Source organism: Cervus elaphus, chromosome 9, assembly GCF_910594005.1.
Source record: "Cervus elaphus chromosome 9, mCerEla1.1, whole genome shotgun sequence".
Classification (NCBI taxonomy): Eukaryota; Metazoa; Chordata; class Mammalia; order Artiodactyla; family Cervidae; genus Cervus; species Cervus elaphus.
In genome coordinates, this window is record NC_057823.1 from 44,780,311 (window position 1) to 44,801,120 (window position 20,810).

Here is a 20,810-nt window from a genome sequence, read left to right on the forward strand (position 1 = left end):
AGGGCCTGGAGAATGAGAGCCTGGCGTCCGGACAGGTTCCGCCACCTGAGTGACCCGGCACCATAACCTCTGCACAGGACAAGCGGGGGCAGGTATGAGCCTGGAAGCTGTGGGAAGGGACATGGGCTGCCCTTCAGAGAGTGGCCAGGGTCCACACGACTGACCAAGGCCTGGGAGTCCTGTCCTCCTAACCAGGGTCTCATCTCAGCGTTGGGTCTGCCTTGTGGACTTGAGGTAAACATGTAATGGGATACTTGGAATAAAGGTTATCCCACTTAATGTCTGGGACTTAATTGTACCAAAAAGTTACTTGTGTATCTGAAACTCAAATATAAGCTGTTACCCTGTTTTTTTTACCTGGTAAATCTGATGAACAACCCCCTCTCCCAGCCCCAAATACTAACAAAACCTGCTTCCTGGGGTCATTAGGAGGATTAAACAAGGTTGGATGTGTGAACACACTATAAATACCCATATCTCTTAAACTTTACTCTGGCGTCAACACCCTCCTATGTGAAAATGGCTCCAGAGACTTGTGTGCCAGACACTACTGAAGGAGAGGTGGACAGTAGGCCCCTGCTGCAGAGCCAGTACCAGGATGAGCCTGTCTGCCTCTGTGACCCATTTTTCAGCCAAGTCATATTTATCCCGACCCTTTGAGTATCACAGGAGAGGAAAACCCGATTCACACTGACTCAAGTGTGACTTCCATGACTGGTGGGCAGGGGTTTCAGGCACAGCACTGGCTCCAGCCCAGACTCTTGTCTTCCCGCAACCTGTGGTCAGCAGAAGAGCAGCTCCAAAAACGTCCATGCCCTGACCCCTGGCATCTGTGTCTCTAGACTGGAAGGGCAGGAAATTAATCTCCTCTGGAGCCGCAGAAGAACTGGCCTGGCGCACATGTGGATGTTTGCCCCAAGAGAGAGTAAATGCATGTGGCTTCAGGCACCAAGCATGTGCCTCATCAGGCACCAAGCTTCCTCATTTTCAGGCAGATGCCTCTCACCCTGGTCTCACCCCCAGGCTGGTATCTTCCCAAGTCCAGCAGCGTGAAGGCTGTTTCTGGAAAGTTCCAGAAGAAACATGGGCCCTCATCTTCACTGAACTGGTGCAGTGTTTAGATTGGTCCTCTGCCTAGAACCAATCTCTATGGCCAGAGGGTACAAGGAGTGCTGATTGGCTGGTCTGGGTCCCATGGTGTTGAGGGCTGCAAGGAGAAGGGTGGACTGAAGGAGGGAGGACCCAGAAGAGCCTGGCTAGGACCCTTAGACTTGCAGGAGCCCCAGGGTGCTCATAACAAATGAGTGTGCATACCATCTTTATTCATAATAGCCAAAATCTAAAAGACTCCAGATATCCATGGACAGATGGAGGGGTAAACACACAGATGATGGATAAATACAATGTGGTCCCTCCACATGCTGGAATATTATTCTGCCTTTAAAAAGAAAGATTCTGACACCTGCTACACCATGGATGAACCTTGAGAACGTAATACTCAGAGAAACAAGATCCAGAAGGACACACACTGATTCTACTCACAGGAGGTCCCTTTAGGAGTCAGATCCAGAGACAGGAAGTATTTGGTGGGGCCACAAGCTGGGGGTGGGACTGGGGAGTCAGTGTTTCATGAGGACAGAACTTCAGTTTGGGAAGATGAGGAAGTTCTGGAGATGATGGTGAGGGTGATCCCATGACAACATGAATGTACCTAATGCCACGAGCTGTGCATTTAAATACAATTAGGGTGCTGCATTTATGGTGTGTGTATTTTGCCACAATGAGACAACAGGGCAAGGAAATGATCGAGCTGAAACCACACACCACCACCAGTGAGCTGGGAGGTGGAACATGATGGGATAATAGATGCTCAATAGGGTTTCCTGTAAATTTTTCAGGTGTGATCATGGTGACGGGGTTTTGTCTCCAAAGAGTGCATATCTTTCAGAAACACTTGGGGGTGATGTGGAATCAGCCAGAGCTGTGAATGTCACCTCGCTCCCCCACAGGAAGGTTGGGTGTGAACTGTGCTGGGGCTCAGGGCCAGAACCGTGGAGGCCCCCGATCCGAGATGCTGCTCCTGCTGATGGTCCTGGAAGCCCTGTGGGCAGGTGAGCGAGGTGGGGACACTAAGGCCGGAGCTGCGGCACCCGTGGGCCAATGGCAAGGGGCAGGGCAGGGGGGTGAAGGAACAGAGACTGGATACAATTTCCCTGTCCCCAGACAGGACTCACTGAAAACATGTCAGTGGCCCCCAGAGCACAAGATGGCTGTCCATGAAACAGCCTCGAAAAGAGATTGTGGGGAAAGCAAAAAGCAAAGGGCCAAGGACGCCTGCCATCCTGGGGGTTTCTATTCTGAGCCTGTTCCCCTTTGATGAAATATTTCTGGAAGGAGGCTCCAGAGCAGGAAGCGGGGCGGCAGGGAGGGAGCTTCACTTTCCTCCAACAATATTTTTTAAAAAATTTAAAATGGGGTGGGGGACTTCCCGGGCGGTCCCCTGGTTGGGACTCTAGGCTTCCACTGCAGGGGACATGGGTTTGATCCCTGGTCAGGGAAATAAGATCCTACAAGCCATTCAGGATGGCCAAAAATTTTTAAATTAAGAAAAAAAAAAAGGAATAAATTAGAAGTTTGGAATTAACAGATACCACTATATATTAAGGGCTTCCCAGGTAGCTCAGTGGTAAAGAATTTGCCTCCCAATGCAGGAGACACAAGAGACGAGGGTTTGATCCTTGGGTCAGGAAGATCCCCCAGAGAAAAACTGGTAATCCACTCCAGTATTCTTGCCTGAGAAATCCTATGGACAGAGGAGCCAGGGGGCTCATGGGGTCACAAAGAGTCAGACGTGACTTAGTGACTAAATAACCACAACTATATATAAAACATACAGCAAGGTTCTACTTTTTGGCACAGGGAACTATACCCAATATCCTATAATAACCTAAAATTGAAAAAGAACCTGAAAAAGAATATAAATGTGAAAGTGTTAGTCGTTCAGTCATGTCCAGCTCTTCACAACCCCATAGACTGTAGCCCGCTAGGCTCTTCTGTCCATGAGATTCTCCAGGCAAGAATCCTAGAGTGGATTGCCATGCCCTCCTTCAGGGGATCTTCCCGATCCAGGGATGAATATATATATAATATACATGTATATGTGTGTATATATATATACATAAAATATATATATATATAATATAATATATATATATATGCTATACACCTGAAACTAACACATGGTAAATCAACTATACATCAGTTTTTTAAAAAGTGAAAAAAAAAAGTGAAAAAAAGCAAAAGCAACCATTAAAAAAAAAAAGGTGTGAAGTGGGTTGCTAACAGTTCGGGGCTTCTTCCTGGGGTGATAGGACTTGCTGTTGGGGACGGTTTCACAGCTTGGGTGACCGAGGGTCTGTCAGTTTCATCTCCATATGGTTGTCATGACTTCTTCTGAGTGAGGCCTGAGGGCAAGGGCAAGGCTTGGCAGATGTGAGGTTCTTTTCCTTTCTTGAATTAAAAAGAAAAATGTGTTTATTTTGGCTGCACCGAATCTTTGGTGGCACGCAAGATCATCAATCTTTGTTGCAGCAAGCAGGATCTTTAGTTTTGACATGTGAATTCTTAGTTGCTGCATGTGGGATCTAGTTCCCTCACCAGGGACCGAACCCACGCCCCCTGCACTGGAAGTACAGAGTCCTAGCCTTGGCACCACTAGGAAAGTCACCCCATTTTTTTCCTTCTGACTTCTTTCCACTTTTACAGAGATGTCAGGAGAGTCCTGCAGACAACTTTCCTTTTCCCCTCCCTAATCCCTCGGTGGTAAACATTTTGCCTCCATTGCCTTATCATCCCCCCAACCTACCCCACCCCTTGGTGTGCATACAAAATACAAATATGTGTTTATCATTTTTTTCTGAACCATTTGAGAGTGAGCTGTAGATGCACTGCCCCTCACTCTTAAACGCTTTGGCATGTATGTGCGTGTGTGCATGTGCATATCTGTGTGTGTGCGTGTACGTATGTGTGTGTACGTATATGTGTGTGTGCTGGGAACAGGCCATCCTTTCACAGGACGGGTGGATTCACAGCATCCTTCCCCTCAGCTCACCTACAGACCTCATTACAGTTATCCGCACGGTGTCCTCAGTGAGCAGGACCTAGTCGTCCTGCTGTCCTCGGTCCCCTATGCTCTGGCAGCGTCTCCATCTCCCCCAGGTCCTCAGGCTGGGCTCGGATGATGAATTTTCCGGAGGAACCACGGAGGGGCGCTGTGTTCGCCCCTTAATGGTGGATCCCACCAAGCCTCTCCAGGGTGGTTGTTGTCTTGGGGGCGACCATGGGGCTCTGGTGGAGCTGGATTCACAGCACGTGGGACAGGTGCAGGCTGTTTGCTCCCCAGCAGCACCCAGGAAGTGCAGAGAAGGAAACCACAGCCGCAGGAGTGAGGCAGCCTCCACAGGATCACCCCGCTGGGAGGGACGGAGCTGGAATTTCAGCCCCTGCTGGCTGCCTCCCCAGATTGTATACACTTATTCACAAATGGCACCTGGGAGCTTGAGATGCAGGCTGGGTGGGATGGTGGGTATCCCACCATGCTGTCCTGGCTGGATTGTTGTCCAGCCAGGTTCACTGTGATCAACTGGTGACGCAGCAGGATAGGGGTTCCCACTACCCACCCATCATCCTTTCTCCCTTCCTTCTTTCCTTCCTTCCATTCCATGCATGCATCCATCCATCCATCCGTTATCCATCCATCCTCATCCATCATCCATCCATCAACAGCAGGGAGACCGGAGTGCTGAGGGGATGGGGGCAAGTGTGAAGGAAGCAGGTCAGCTAAGGTGTGTCTTGTGGGTCATGAGGAGTTTGGATGTTTAAAGGATGAAGGAGGAACTTCCCTGGTGGCCCAGGGGTTAGGAGTCTGTGTTTCCACTGCAGGGGGCATGAGTTTGACCCCTAGCCAGGGAGCTAAGATCCCACATGCCATGCAGCATGGCCCAAATTTTTAAAAATAGATTTTAAAAATTAAAGCATGAAAAAAAAATTAAAGCATGATGGGGAATCACAGGTAGATTTTTCTTAGCTAATTTACATTAAAATGCTTTTTATCAATCATTTTTAATTCACAATTTTTCAAAAAGTTTCTGACCACATCCTGGGGCATGTGGGATCAAATCCTCGTCCCCTGCTTTGGAAGGCAGAGTCTTTACCACTGGGAAGTCCCCATGATTGGTTTTAGAACAATTTTTATGGCAGTTTTATTGAGATGTCATTCACATACTATGCAACTTACCCAGTTAAAGGGTACGAGTCAGAGAATTTTAGTGCGTTTGGAGTTGTGCAACCAGCCCCATAGTCTAATTCCAGAACATTCCATCCAGGGCCTAGGAGCTGGAGTCAGAGTGTAAGGTCAGGGGTGGGGCACCCAATCCTAACCTGGCCTTCTCTCTCCCTCTCCCCAGGAGGCAACACCTTTGAGACCCACATCATTGGGGGTCGAAACGCTGTCCCCCACTCACGCCCATACATGGTCTCGCTGCAGAAGTCTGGCTGCCACCAATGTGGCGGGGTGCTCCTGAACCAAAATTGGGTGTTGACAGCTGCCCACTGCGTGACCCAGCCGTGAGTGACCCAGCCCCACCCCATCACACCAGATGTCCCCAGACCTATCCTGGTTTCCCCATTCTCACCAGGAAGTGGGTCCGGAGAGATTTAAGTCAACTGTAGTGTTGTGAGAGGGTCCCCTTCCCCTCTGCAGTGGTTGCTGAAGCAAGAGTACATCACAGCAACCTTATGTGTGTGCTTGTGACATTAGGCTGCGAGGATTCCTGAAGGCAGCTTATTTGCTACAGAAAAGCACCTTCCAAATGGACAGAGGTGGGGCTCTTGTGACACCCAGGAGTGTGTCTCCCCCCTGTGGCCACAGGGACAGAGCTGCCCTATGAGGGTGGCAGGGCCAACACAGAGGAACCTGGGTGCATGATGCCATTGTGAAACCCAGGTAAACCCACCCCAGAGCCGTCCTACCTCCGGACTGGCCAGTAACAAAGACTGCAGATCAAACCTGGAGAAGTAATCAAAGGGGGTCTGTTGATTCAAGTAACTGAAAACATGGAAAGGAGACAGCCTTCAGGCAGCTAGACAGGAGTCTGGGGTGAGGCGGGAGCAGGGAAGGCTTCCTGGAGGAGGCAGGGAGAAGACCAGACTGGGCAGGGGAAGGGGAAGGACTGCAGAAAGAAGCCGGTGAGGTGGTGCAGGACAGTGAGTGCCCCTGGCCCAGAGCCTGGGAGGGCTGGGGCTCACACCCAGGCCCTGCCGCCCCCCCACACACCCTGCAGCCCCCCTACACCCCAACCCTGCCGCCCCCAGGACGCAGCAGCTGAGGCTTGTGCTGGGGCTCCATGTGCTGGGAGAGCCCAGTCCTACCTACCGCATCAAGAAGGTGGTCCTGCACCCCAAACACAAGCCAGTCCCTCATCTGGAGAATGACCTCGCGCTGCTAAAGGTGCTGCCAGTGGGAGGAATGGTAGTTCCAGGTCCCCTCCCCTGACGCCCCTCCCCTATCGCCCCTCCCCCAGACTCACCTTCCCACTGCCCCTCTCCCTGTGTGCCCCTCCCCCAGTGTCCCCTCACCTACTCATCTGCCTCTTCCTGTCCCTATAGCTGGATGGGAAGGTGAAGCCCAGCAAGACCATTCAGCCCCTGGCCTTGCCCCAAGGGCGCCAGGCGGTGGCCGCAGGCACCCGTTGCAGCGTGGCCGGCTGGGGCCTGACCCACCAGCCTGGGCAGTTGGCCAAGGTGCTGCAGGAGCTGGACCTGCGTGTGCTGGACACCAGGATGTGCAACAACAGTCGGTTCTGGAACGGCACCATCAGCCCCCACATGATCTGCCTGGCAGCTGACTCCAAGAGCCAGGCCCCCTGCAAGGTGCGGGTGCTGGGGGTAGGGACGCTCAGGCCAGCCTCCCTTCCCTGGGGGTCCTGAAGCTGGGAAGGACCAGGTACCCACTGTTCTCAAGTGCAGAAACTGAGGCACAGATAGACTAAGCAGCTTGCCCATAGTAACACAGTGGGTGGCAGAGCTAGGCTTTGAACTCCAGCACCCAGAAATATCAGGGCATGGACGGAGAATGTGCAAAGGCCCTGGGGTGGGAAGAAGGCACAGAGAGAGTTACCAGGCAAGAAAGGAACTGAGAAGGGACTAAAGGAGGTGGGGGAAGGGAGGGAGCAGGGAGATGGGGGTCTCTGCCCTGGAATCAGCCTCCCATCCCCTCCCACTGGATAACCAGCCCCCTTCATCAGGAGGTGACTGGTGCTCTGTTGCCTCCACAGGGGGACTCAGGCGGGCCTGTGGTGTGCAGAAGAGGCCAAGTGGCTGGAATCCTGTCCTTCAGCTCCGTGGAATGCACTGACATCTTCAAACCCCCCGTGGCTGTCGCCGTGGCCCCCTACATGCCCTGGATCAAGAAGGTCCTCCGCCACTAACGGCCCACTTCCCTCACCTTGACCCTCCAGAGGTGGCCCTGATTCCGTGTTCCAAGGAGCATCCTGCAGCAGGGCAGCCAGGGGCCCGGATGTATCAGGGGACCAATAAACTATAATAATAAAACTGCTTGAGCCTTCTGCGGGCTGAGGACCTCTGGTTTGCCACCTACAAAACGGGTTGCACTTTTCAGGCTGCATGGGAGGGCCAGCCGCTGCCAAGGCCCAGGGGCGCCGGGGGTCAGAAGGAGACACAGAGAAAGGCCCCCGAATTTCCTTCCTTCTCTTTTTGACTTTGGTTCCATGTTTAGTGGGCTTCTCTGGTGGCTCAGAATTTGCCTGCCATGTAGGAGACCTGGGTTCCATTCCAGGGCTGGGAAGATCCCCTGGAGGAGGGCATGATAACCCACTCCAGTATTCTTGCCTGGAGAATCCCATGGACAGAAGAGCCTGGTGGGCTACAATCAATGGGGTCACAAGAGTCAGTCATGACATAGCAGCTAAACCATCAACCACCACCATTGTCTTTCAGTTCAGTTCAGTCAGTTGTGTCCAACTCTTTGCAACCCCATAGACTGCAGAACACCAGGCTTCCCTATCCATCACCAACTCCTGGAGGTTGCTCAAACTCATGTCCATCGAGTCAGTGATGCCATCCAACCATCTCATCCTCTGTCATCCCCATCTCCTCCTGCCTTCAATCTTTCCCAGCATCAGGGTCTTCTCCAATGAGTCGGTTCTTTGCATCAGGTGGCCAAAGTATCGGAGCTTCAGCTCTGGCATCAGTGTTTCCAATGAATATTCAGGACTGATTTCCTTTAGGATTGACTGGTTTGATCTCCTTGCAGTCCAAGGGACTCTCAAGAGCCTTCTCCAACACCACAGTTCAAAAGCATCAATACTTCAGCACTCAGCTTCCTTTATGGTTCAACTCTCACATCCATACATGACTACTGGAAAAACCACATCTTTGACTATACAGAACTTTGTCAGCAAAGTAATGTCTCTGCTTTTGAATAGGCTGTCTAGGTTAGTCATAGCTTTTCTTCCAAGGAGCAAGCATCTTAATTTCATGACTGCAGTCACCATCTGCAGTGATTTTGGTGCCCAAGAAAATAAAGTCTGTCACTGTTTCCATTGTTTCCACATCCATTTGCCAGGAAGTGATGGGACCGGATGCCATGATCTCAGTTTGTCTTATATTGAGATATAACTCACATGCCATGCAATTCACCCTTTTAAACAGTGTGTGATTCAGGGGTTTTCAGTGCATTCCCAGGGTTGTGCAACCAGCATCTCTATCTAGTTCCAGAACTTTCCAGGACCCCAAAAGCAACACTACCCCTCCCAAGCCCCTGACCACCAGGAACCCACTCTCTGTGTCTGTGGATCGGCCTGTTCTGGACATTTCCCATCAGTGGAATCACACCCTGTGTGTCCTGTGTCTGCTTATCTCACTGAGCATCATGTTCTCGGGGTCCGTCCACATGGTAGCGAGTGTCAGGGCTTCTCTCCTCTTCAGAGCTGAGGGATGCCCCATGTGTGGAGGGACACGTGTGTGCATGTCTGCTCACCTGTCCATGGACACCTAGCTTGTTTCCATCATGGCTACTGTGGCCACAGGTGCAAAGGCATGTGTGGATGTATTTTTAGTTCTCTTGAGTGTGCTCTGATGAGGCAGAGAGAAGTTGCTGGACCGTGTGGTGATGGACTCTGTGTGGAACAGTGTGAGAAAACTGCTATTTTCTGGCAGAATCTTCTGCTTTTAATATGAAAATGCTCAAACAAATAGCCACGCTGAAATAACCGCACACCAAACACCTAGGTGCCTGCCCCCTCAGCCCCCCACCCCACTCCCACCATGCGGGTTCTCCCAGGAGCAGCTGAAGTGCTTGCTTCTTCCCCCACTGTTCATCTGTCCATCTGGCTTTGTTGCTGGTGCGTCTCATGTAGGTGGCAGCCTCCCTGAGGAGCCCCCAGACACTGCCCTGTGGGGCCAAGGCCGGGTGCGCAGGACTTACTCAGGCCCATCTCTCCCTCCCTCCCTCCCTCCCACACAGGGAAATTCACAAATCTCAATCAAGGGTTTGCTGCTCTGACAGCAAGACATGCACATGAGCAACCCAAGCCCTGTGGAATCCACACCACCAACCCCAGAAGATCCCTCACTTTTTGCAGGCTTGTCTTGAGTCGAGATTTTGCGTAGCTATTACTGCACATGGGCAGGAAGTTAAAGGGACAAAAGGCCACTCAGGAGAGAAAATCATCTCTTCTCCTCCATCTAAATATTTTTCCCAGGAAGCAACTGTCTCTGGCGGTGCCTTCCGTGCTCATCCAAGGGTGTTCTGAGCAGGAAAGGCCGCAGTCAGGCAGTGCAGAAGTTGAGTTTGCCCATCAGAAGGCAATGGCTTTTCTCTTCTGGTGATGCAGCAGAATTTCCTGTCTTCTGAGCACTGCGAGTTCCAGGCCTCCTGCAAGGTGGTAAGACGCTTTAGGAAACGCTTATGTCTTTATTTCAGAGCCAGAGAAAAGGAAGGACAGGAGGAGGAGGAGGAAGGAATCTACTCAACTCTTTTTTCTTTTTTAAATTGCTAAAGGTTCTTTTATCTGTCATTTTTTGGGGGGGGGGGGGCCACACCATGCAGCATGCAGGATTTCAGTTCTCCCATCAGGGATCAAACCTGTGTCCCCTGCATTGGGAGCGCAGAGTCTAGCCACTAGACAACCAAAGAAGTCCCTGGAACAGTTTTATATTTACAGAAAGCAATGAAGAGAGTACCAAGCTTCCAAGTGTTCCTTTCCCTTCAGTTGACGAGATTCTTATTATGATGTGCCTGGTGCTCTGTCGTGTCTGACTCTTTGTGACCCCATGGACTGTAGCCCACCAGGTTCCTCCATCCATGGAATTTCCCAGGCAAGAATACTGGAGTGGGTTACCATTTTCTCCTCCAGGGGATCTTCCTGATCCAGATATTAGAGGAAGCACACTGACTGAAACTGCCCACCCTGGCCAGGCACCATAGTAACCATTTGCATTTGTCCATAGTAATCATTTTCATCTGAGTTGTTTTACAACAGGAGGTCCTGGTAAGGAACACGGAACTAATAAGCCTCCACCAAACGGAAGAGTTCAGGAAAGGTCAAAAGGAGACACCAAGTGTCCGACCACCTCCCAGAATCCTTCTCTCTGGCATCCATCTCAGCTGAACAAGGCCTGCACCACCAGGAAGGGCTCTGAGTCAGAATGATTGGCTAAGGACAACCCGGAAACTAATCCCATCACCATAAAACCCGAGGCTGCGAGCCAGAGCTGTTCTCCTTGGTTCCCTTACCGTCCTGCTCTCCGCCCGGGAGCCCTTTCCCAATAAAATATCTTGCTTTGTCAGCACGTGTCTCCTCAGACAATTCACTTCCAAGTGTTAGACAAGAGTCCAGTTTCAGGCCCTGGAAGGGGTCCCCCTTCCTGCAACACAGGGATCAGATCAAACTCATGTCTCCTGCATTGGCAGGCAGATTCTTTACCATCTGAGCCACTGAGGAAGCTGTCACAATTAATGAACCAATCTTGATATGTTATTATCAACCGAAGCCCATACTTTATTCACCTCTCCTTGGGTTCCCTGACATTCTCTTGGCCCCAGGACTTTTTGGGGCCCCCTGTGATGTTCAGGCCTCTCTGGGATCCCCCTGGGCTGTGCCTCTTTCAATGGCTGGGGCAGTCAGGGGTGGGGGCACAGGTCAGGGGTTTTGGAGAGCATCCCTCCGTGGAGCTATTTTTTTCTCTGATGTTTTTCTCAGGACTGGATAACCCAAACCAAGATTGATGGGTCTGCGGGGCAAGTGCCTTGTTAACCTTTAACTGTTTATGGAGGTGTCACCTATGTACAGAACGCACCCAGGTCACAACAGCTGGTGATTTTCCACAAACCAAACTGCGAAATCCTGTCCTGGCACAGGGCTCCTAAAACCCTCCTAATGAGCCTCTTTCAACCACCTGAGTTCACATCCAGAAGAGGAGGGACCAAGCTAGACGCCTTTTGTGCCTAAAACTCTGGGACAAAGGGTTCCCTTTTCTCCACACCCTCTCCAGCTTTTGTAATTTGTAGACATTTAAACAATGGTCATTCTGACTGGTGTGAGGTGATATTTCACTGTAGTTTTGATTTACAGTTCTCTGATAATTAGTAATGTTGAGCATCTTTTCATGTACCTATTGGCCATCTGTCTGTCTTCTTTGGAGAAATGTCTGTTCAGGTCTTTTGCTTGTTTTTTTTTGGTGGGGGTGTTTGTTTGTTTGTTTGTTTTTTGATACTGAGCTGCATGAGCTGTTTGTATATTTTGGAGATTAATCCCCGTGGGTCACTTCATCTGCAAATATTTTCTCCCATTCTGTGGGCTCTCTTTTTGTTTTGTTGATAGTTTCCTTTGCTGTGCAAAAGCTTTTAAGTTTAATTAGGTCCCATTTGTTTGCTATAACAAATTGGTCAGACCCAGGGAGAGGGGTGGCGGGAACCACGACACACAGGTCGGTAAGCAGCTCCGGGGTCACCGAGGACTCGGGACTGGTTCGAAGAGGGGACAGGGCTGTGGGCTGAGCCCTTAAGCTGTGGGTTCTGCACTGACTCCAGGCAGAGAGGGTCGGAACTGAATTAAAACTGCATGATGGTGTCCTCTGGGCATTGGAGGATTGCTGGGTGCTTGACAAATACCCCAGGCAAACAAAACACCACTGTACTCAAGCTCCCAGGTCGACACAACAGGATCCCCCAAGCCCACACCCCAGCGAGGTTCCTACCTCTGGGTTCCCATCCCTGAGGTAGGTCCTATCTGCTGTACCCCCCAAGGTTTCTGGGCTGTGTCCAGTCCTCCCCTCAACACTGAGTGTGGCAGTGCTCCCACCTGGCCAAGTGTGGAGCAGAGGGAGAAGTGGGCCATCCATGCCATTCCATGGGGGTTCCATCATGCACCCCCCTCACATCTATTCTCTCCTATAGACCAGGGGGTCTCACTGGGGGTGATTCTGCCCCAGAGACATCTGTGGTCCCCAGGACCTGGAAATCCGGCATTGAGCAGGTGGTGTGGCTCCACAACCTGCAATACCCAGGACATCCCACAAAGGGTGACCCCCCCATATCAGCAGTACAGGGTGGGGGAGTCCCATTATGGATGGATGGACGTCGATTGTCTTCAAAGGTTTGGGACTTTGCAAGATGAATGCCACGCTTGCCCACCTGCAGAGGGAGAGGGCCCAGAGCCTGAGCCCATGGGACGCACCGGCCTTTCATGTGTGCATTTACTTGCCTGCAGGAAAGCTGAAGCCCCTGCAGAGAACAGCGACATTCCCACCTTCTGGGCCGACACGAATGGCCCTGTGCATGGTCCCTGCCTGTTCTGGACGTTTCCTATCAGTGGAATCACACCCTGCGTGTCCTTCTGTGTCGGCTTCTCTCACTGAGCATCGTGTTCTCAGGGTCCGTCCACGTGGTAGCAAGTGTCAGGGCTCCTCTCTTTTTCAGGGCTGAGGGATGCTCCGGGGTGTGGAGGGACCACATGGTTATTTGTCCCACTTATCCATCGATGGACACGTGGGCTGTGCCTGTACCCTTGGCTGCTGCGGGTCCGTGGCTGCTCCGTCTGGCCACCACTATCCTGCAGTTCGCCTGCGGCATCAACAACCAAGGATGTAATATCCCTCAGCGATTTCGGACCTCCAAATGTGAATGAGGTTCCCAAAAGGGAAACAAGGCCTGCGAGTCAGATCCAGGAGATGCTGCCAGCCCCTTTGGTGACTGCTGAGGAGCTGCAGGAGGGGGCATGTGAGAAATCAAAAGGACAGGATGCTGCCCCCAGGTAGCTGAGATGCATGAAAGGAATGACGTCAATAATCCCAAACTCTTGCATCTTCTCATGTGGAGAAGAGCGTTAAATTCCTTGAGGTATCTGATTTTCCTTAATTAGCAGTAATCCTTTGAAGTTCTGACTGTCTGCCCCCATTGTGGCAAACTCCTATAATCCTGACTCCTTCCCTGGCCTCCTCCGTGCTACCTGAGACGCTGCCTCCCCGGCTTGAAGTCCTAACATTTCCACCAAATAAAATAACACAACTCTCTATTTTCAGGTGGTGACTACATTTTGTAGTTGACAGAGGAATCTCAGCAACGCACCCCAACCAGGGCCACCGGGAGCTGTGGTTTTAGGGATCTCTGCCGTCCTGGGCAGGGACCTGGGGTGACTCCAGCAGGACGGAGATCAATGGAGGCGGGTGGTGTTTGGAAGCCCAGCATCCTGGTGGGAGGAAGCTTATCTGTCACCACAGAGGTTCCTTCCCGCCCAGCTGGGCCCCACCCCACCCCCGGTGATGGGAGCCCAGGAGTTTCAAGAGTTGGGAGCGGGGGTGAGGCACCTGCAGCAGGAGGCACTGGGGGGCTGAGACCACCACTGCCAGGTGGGCAGTTCTCAGAGCCAGGGGCTCTGTTCTCAGCTGGACAGCTGGGGTGGGGGGAGGGACCCTGCAGAGAAAGAGCTTCCTGAAACAAGCCCCACAGCCAGCCCTTGGAGCAGCAGCTGCATCTGTCCCAGAACCTGGGCCCAGATGGCAACAGGCAGCTTGACAGTCAGGCCCCAGCTGGCCCTGGACCTAGGAACAACTGCCATGAAGGAAAGCTGAGGTCAGTCTTTGGGGGACTAGACTGCAGGGAGGATCCCACACTGACCTCAGAGGGGCCTGTGGACCCCAGCCCCCTGCTCTGTCCCTAGGGTGAAGCTGGCGCCTGTCCTTACTCCGACATGGTTCTGCAGGGAAAATGTGAGAGACACAGAGACAGAGAGATGGAGACACAGACAAAAAAAGAGAGTAAAGAGGCCGGAGACAGGGAAGGAGAGGCAGAGAGATAGAGACACAGAGAGAGATACAGACGGAGACATAAAGGGATAAAGAGACAGAGAGATAGACAGGGAGGGAGAGATAGAGAAATAGAGACGCCGAGATGGAGAGATAGACAAAGAGAGATAAAGAGAAAGAGAGACAGGGAGAGATGGAGAGAGATAGAGAGACGGAGGAGACAGAGATGGAGGGAGCGACAGAAGCAGGGGTGGGGGAGGCAAACGTGGCCAAAGTCTTGACTGGGAATCCAGGTAGCCGGGGGGTGCGGGTGGGGGGTGGGGTTGCTGTCCCCAGACTCCTCTGCCGTTTGAGGACATCTCAAAACAAGCCTGAGAAACAGACTCCTCTCCTTATTTCAGGATGACATATCAGCAAACAGGCCTGAGGAAACCTGGAAGCACCAGCACACCTTGAAGCTCGGCCCCCGTGTGGCCCGGGGAGGTCTTTGTTTGACAGCAGCCCCCCAGGTGGTCAGGACAGGGCAAGTCACGACTGTGTAAAGGCTGAATTACCTGCAGTCTCGGCTGGGGAGACTGGACCCACTCTCACTCTCAGAGGCTTTCATTTCTGCTTTATCCTGCTTCACCCGTGGAACTTGCCCCCTAGGAAAGATCACTAGCCCCGGGCCACCCCATCACAAGCCCGGGTTCATCTGGGATTATCCTCTGTCACTTTTCCAGGGAGGACAGAGGTGAGAGGGCGGCGGTGCCTGTAAACCTCTCCCTTGTGTGTCCCCCTCCTCCCACACACACCAACCTTAAAGCCAGAGCCAGGCTGGATTGCAGGGTGTGTCCAGGGCCAGGAATCGCTCCTGCAGGGAGCCTCCCAGGCTCCCAGCCTGGTGTTCCCCCAAACTGGGCAGCCCACGGCACATTTTAGTCAACCCCAGCGCTAAAGGGATCAACCACCGGACCCCCTGTACCAGCTCCTGGAGCTGCTCAGACAAAGCATGACCAACTAGGCCACTCACACAGCAGAAACCATGCTCTTGGGAGGGTCCTTCCTGCCTCTTCCAGCTCCTCGGGGCTCCAGGCATCCTGGGCTTGTGGCCACATCACCTCAGCCTGTCCCTCCATCTTCCCATGGCCTTTCCTTTTTTTTTTTTTTTTAAGATTTATTTATTTACTTTTATTTTTGGCCTTACTGAGTCTTTGCTGCTTTACACAGGCTTTCTCTAGTTGCATCGAGTAGGGGCTACTCTCTGGTTGCGGCGGCTTCTCTTGCTGCGAGCACAGGCTCTAGGTGCATGGGCTTAGTTGCTCTGAGGCATGTGGAATCTTCCCAGACCGGGGACTGAACCCATGTCTCCTCATTGGCAGACGGACACTTATCCACTGGACCCCCAGGGAAGCCCTTCTTCTTCTGTCTCCTCAAGGACACTGGTCATAGGATTCAGGGCCACTCTAACCCAGAATGACCTTATGTGAAGACCTTTAATTAATAGTTACATCTGCAAAGATGTTTTTCAAATAAGGCCCCATTCTCAGGTCTGGAAGCAACCACTGAACCCACTGCACCATCCGGTCCTCCCAACCTGCCCATACCCCAACCCCCTACCAGAACCCCAGATCAGTCTAACAGCAGGAGACATCCCTCCCTCACTCAGATCCCTCCCAGGGCTCCTGAGTGCCCTGAGGATAAAATCCACACCCTAGCCAGTCACTGCAGGGGGAGGGTTGGATTTCAAACTCCACCCTCACAGAAAAATGCACATAAATCCTTAAGCTGGGACCATCCTAGCCACAGAGAGATGGGTGTGATAAATGATAACTCTGCTTTCTCTCCCCTTATCTGTGAGTTTGAAAGGTTTTGTAGGAAAAAGTAGAAAGCAAACAAACCAAACTGCAAACAAAGCAAACTGGACAGAGGCTGGAGTCCCAAGTGTGAGGCCCAGGGCCAGAACTCTGGGAGCGGCCAGGGCGACGTGGGAAGGAGCCAGGCAGTGACCTGGGAAGGCATGCCTGGTGGCAGCAGACACTGCCCAGGCAGAGCTCAGGACGGGAGCGGGGCCAGCGAGGCTGGAGCCAAGCTGCGGGGGAGGTGAGGGCTACAAGGCCGGAGGGTCAGTAGGGCCAGGCCCCAGGGCGGGGTTTGGCGCTAGCTTCTCTCTGTCTGGCTGAAGGCAGCAGAGGCCTGTCTGTGCACCCAGCAGAGGTGGGGGGCTGCTGCGCTTGTCCTTCTGTTTGTGGGTCTCTGGGCCCCTCCCAGGGCGTCCTCAGGCCTCCAGAGGCCAGGGAAGGATGGGGATCCGGGGAGGATCAAACCCTCCCATGGCCAGTTAGGGGCACCGGCTGAGTGCCAACCAGAGTGTGGCAGCAAGCCCAGGCCAGGCTGAGGAGCACAGGGCGCCCACGAGGGCAGAGAGTGACCAGGGACCAGGGGAGTTAGTCACAGAGGGTGACCAGACCGGCTGTTTTGACAGATGGGGTCAGAGTGAGGCAGGAGACAGACAGGCCCCAAGCTAGGTATTTACAGCTGGCCTCCTGTTCACACCTCCCGGGGTGAGGAGATGAACTCCAGAAGTCCATGCATCACCAGCCCCCTGATTACATTTCCTAAAGCAGGAGACAACATATTCATGACCGACTCCTTTCCATAAAAACCAACTAACGGAGGGCTTCCCTGGTCACTCAGTAGTAAAGAATCTGCCTGCCAATGCGGGAGACAGGGGTTCAATCCCTAGTCTGGGAAGATCCCACATACCTCAGAGTGACTAAGCCCATGCACCATAACTACTGAAGCCCATGTGCTCTAGAGCCCATGCTCCACAATAAAAACAACTGCAATGAGAAGCTCGTGCACCACAACTAGAGAGTAGCCCCCGCTCAACACAACTAGAGAAAGCCTGAGCAGTGATGATGACCCAGTGAAGCCAAAAGTAATAAATAAAATTTTTTTTTAAAAAATTAAAAAAAACAAACACACACAGCAACAGGAATAGGGTAAATAACCAGACACCAGGCATTTTTATGGCGGGAACAGATTGGGACTAGGCTCTGTTATTAATAAAAGATCAGGAGGTCATACACTTCCCATCCTTGAGGAAAAGGAGACACTAGACATGGGCGAAACCTTCATGGGGTCAGAAAGGTAGGGGATATGCCAGCCCATAATAAGTAGTTTGTTGTTCAGTCGCTAAGTCGTATCCAACACTTTGCAACCCCATGCAGCATACCAGGCTTCCCTGTCCTTTACTATCTGCTGGAGTTTGCTCAAGCTCGTGTCCATTGAGTTGGTGATGCTATCTAACCATCTCTTCCTCTGCTGTCCTGTACTCCTTTTGCCCTCAATCTTTCCCAGCTTCAGGGTCTTTTCTTCACATCAGGTGGCCAAAGTATTGGAGTCCTGCTATCCCCTCCCATAAGCCTCTGCTATGAGACCCATCTTAACTGAGGGGTGCCTGTGCACCCAGGGGAGGGTCCAGAGGCAAATCAGTCAGGGATCAAAATGATACAATTGGCCAAAAAGAAGACAAAGACCTGGAAAACTGCACCCTTCCCTGACTCAGTCAGTAAAGAATCTGCCTGCAATGCAGGAGACCCAGGTTCAATCCCTGGGTCAGGAAGATCCCATGGAGGAGAAAACAGCAAGCCACTCCAGTATTCTTCCCTGGGAAATCCCATGGGTAGAGGAACCTGGTGGGCTACATTCCATGGGGTCGCAAAGAGTTGGACACGACTGAGAGATTAATACTACTCATAGAAGAATTAAATACTTCCCAAAGGAGTGACTCTCCCTCTGAATTTGTCCCTGGATCTTTCCGCAGGGACATTTATTTTCAATAAACTTTGGACTTTACCCTTTACCTTCTGTGTTCTAGCCAGGCAGGCAAGGACTCAGAACCCAGCCCCTCTCTGCTGGCCCCTGTGGTCCAGTGGTTAGGTCTCTGGCTACTGCTCTCTACCCTTACAGCTGCCAAGGTCCGGCATCAGGAAGGGCCCATGGAATACAGGGCTGCAGTGAAATCTGAATTTCTGACAGACAACAGATAATTTTTAATATAAGTATAAACCAGACAGTGCACGGGATATACTTATACTGAATAATTAGTGATTTTTGGAAGATCTGAAATTCCAGTGTAGCTTGGAGTCCTCTGTTTTTATTTGCTAAATCTGGCCACCTCTGCCGGGGTGATCCTGAAAAAACTCTTCTTGGAAGCAGAAGGGGACAGGGACCACCATCGTGAACCGGCAGAGAGGGGGTCCAGTGGGTGCAGGACAGCCAGGTCTGCAGGGAGGCTTTGATCGATTGACACAAACAGAGCCTTCCCGGCAGCCCGGAGATCTCCTCAGCCCTGCTCCAGGTGGGTGGGGGGCCCAGAGTTCTGCTGGGGCCCGGAGGTACTTTGAGGCCAGCTGGCAGCCTGCCTCCCTCATCCAGCACGTCCGTCTCCACACCGCTCCCTGTGGCCTCGCTGAGCCTGCCAGCCCCAGGCCCCGGCCCTGCTGGCCACAGGAAGGGTCCTCACCTCCCCTCCCTCACCGCCTCCATATCAGCAAGTCCAGGCTCCTCTACCACGCCCTTCCAGCCCAGGTTCTGTCAGCTGACCCCCCATCTCCTTCGGCCCCACCTGGCTGCCCGCCATCAGCCCCCCACAAGGCTGCCCCGAGACTCACAGCTCAGCCCTTCCCTGGCTGCTGCCCCCTCCTCATTCATGTGTCACCTCCAACGTCATCACCTCCAAGAGGCCTCCTGATCCACATCACCCCATTTTTTAATTGAGATGATCCACTTACCATACAGTTCACCCATTCGAGTGTAAAGGGTTTTGGTACATTCAGGGTTGAGCACACTTTACCGCAATTAATTCCAGAAACGATCCATCACTCCACAAGGAAGCCCCGTCCCCATCAGCAGTCACTTTCCATCTCCTCCCCCAGCCCCTGACAACCAGGAACCCGCTCCCTGTCTGTGGATCGGCCTGTTCTGGACATTTCCAATCAGTGGCATCACACCCTGTGTGTCCTTCTGTGTCTGTTTTTCTCACTAAGCATCATGTTCTCAGGGTCCATCCACGTGGTAGCCAGTGTGAGGGCTTCTCTCCTTTTCAGGGCTGAGTGATGTTCTGGTGTGTGAAGGGACCACATTTTTTAATTCATTCACCCACTGATGAGCATCTGGGCTCTGGGCTGTTGCACTTTTTGCTATTGTGCTGTGAACACTGCAGCGGAAGTTTCTGTGTGGACCTGAGTTTTCAGTTCTCCTGGGCACACATCTAGGACTGGCATTGCTGGGTTAAGTTATCACTTCATTTAACCTTTAGAGGAATGGAAGCATGGTTCGTTCCACCTCCTCATCAGCCCTGCACAGCCCTGCACTTTCCTCATCTCGTTATTTTCTGACCTCACAGTGGGTGTGAAGTGGTGTCTCACTGTGGTTTCCACTTGCCCGCCCCTGAGCACCTTCTCATGTGCTTATGTTATCTATTTAGGTGTCTTTTTTTGAAAGATGTGTTTTCAGATCCTCTATTTTGTAATTGGGTTATTTGTCTTCTTTTAAACTTGTTTAAAAAGTTGAGTTCAAAAAAAGTTGAGTTGTAAGTGTTCTTTATATATTCTAGGTACAAATCCCTTATCACATACGTGCTTTACCAGTATTTCCTTTCATCAGGTGGATTGTCTTTTCACTTTCTTCTTTGAAACAGAAAAGTTTTTAAGGGCTTTCCTGATGTGGCTCAGTGGTAAAGAATCTACCTGCCAGTGCAGGAGAAACAGGTTTGATCCCTGATCCCTGATCCAGGAAGATCCCACATGTCTCGGGGCAACAAAACCCATGCACCACAACTACTGAACCTATGCTCTAGAGCCCAAGAGTTACAACTACTGAAGTCAGCGCGCCCTAGAGCCCAAGCACAGAGTCTTAACCACTGGACCACCAGGAAAGTCCCCCAAAGTTTTTAATTTTGATGAACTCCAATTTATCTGATTTCTTGTTTTTGCTCGCGCTTTTGGTGAATTCATAAGAAACCATTACCTAATCTAGAGTCACAAAGACTATATACTATATACCCTATTTTTTAATTTTTTTGTCATTTTTCAAAGTATTTGTCGTAAAACACGGGCACCTCAGGGTATGCAGTCCAGCCAAATACAGGGCGACCAGTTACTTTCGATTCGGACAAATGATGATACTTTCCTTGCAAAGCAGTGTGCAAACACTGCACTGAACACTTACACTACGAAATTACTGGAATTCAAATGTAACTGCTGTCGGGCTATTTGTATTTGCTAAATCTGGCAATCTCACCCAGGGGGCACAGCCTACCTGTTCACAGTGATCCCCATCGCCTCCATCGCTGCTTTTTTAGTTTTTTGCACTGGGGTAAAGTACACAGAAACTGAGCATTTTAACTACTAGGAGCGTAAATCAAGCCTGAAAGAAGCGAGGCTCCAGGCCCAGCCTCGCAGGTCCCGCCCCGTTTCTTAGCAACGTAACCACGCCCC

The 20,810-nt window shown here is 51.7% G+C and overlaps 1 protein-coding gene and 1 long non-coding RNA gene across 3 annotated transcripts; one reads left to right on the plus strand and one right to left on the minus strand.

Annotated features, from left to right (window-relative positions):
- The first annotated feature begins 1,718 nt into the window (after window positions 1-1,718).
- Window positions 1,719-20,072, plus strand: GZMM (granzyme M). 2 transcript variants are annotated; one of them, XM_043912562.1, is made up of 6 exons: window positions 1,719-2,111; window positions 5,466-5,625; window positions 6,373-6,508; window positions 6,667-6,930; window positions 7,335-7,481; window positions 20,024-20,072. In XM_043912562.1, the coding sequence occupies exons 1-6, from the start codon at window positions 1,988-1,990 to the stop codon at window positions 20,033-20,035; spliced, it is 843 nt and encodes a 280-aa protein (XP_043768497.1). In that variant the 5' UTR covers window positions 1,719-1,987; the 3' UTR covers window positions 20,036-20,072. The 2 variants fall into 2 exon arrangements, with proteins under 2 accessions (XP_043768497.1, XP_043768498.1); XM_043912563.1 differs by lacking the exon at window positions 20,024-20,072 and having other exon boundaries at window positions 1,723-2,111; window positions 7,335-7,622.
- LOC122700040 lies at window positions 9,735-20,774 on the minus strand. The gene is made up of 2 exons (XR_006342717.1): window positions 20,632-20,774; window positions 9,735-9,955 (listed from the first exon to the last, which is right to left on the minus strand). It is a non-coding gene; the product is annotated as an uncharacterized LOC122700040 (long non-coding RNA).
- Between the last annotated feature and the right edge of the window lie 36 nt (window positions 20,775-20,810).

Coding starts and splice junctions, on each gene's coding strand:
- GZMM (XM_043912562.1), top strand. CDS start 1,988: ATGTCACCTCGCTCCCCCACAGGAAGGTTGGGTGTGAACTGTGCTGGG. Junction 5,626..6,372: donor GCCCACTGCGTGACCCAGCC/GTGAGTGACCCA, acceptor TGCCGCCCCCAG/GACGCAGCAGCTGAGGCTTG. Junction 6,931..7,334: donor AGAGCCAGGCCCCCTGCAAG/GTGCGGGTGCTG, acceptor TTGCCTCCACAG/GGGGACTCAGGCGGGCCTGT.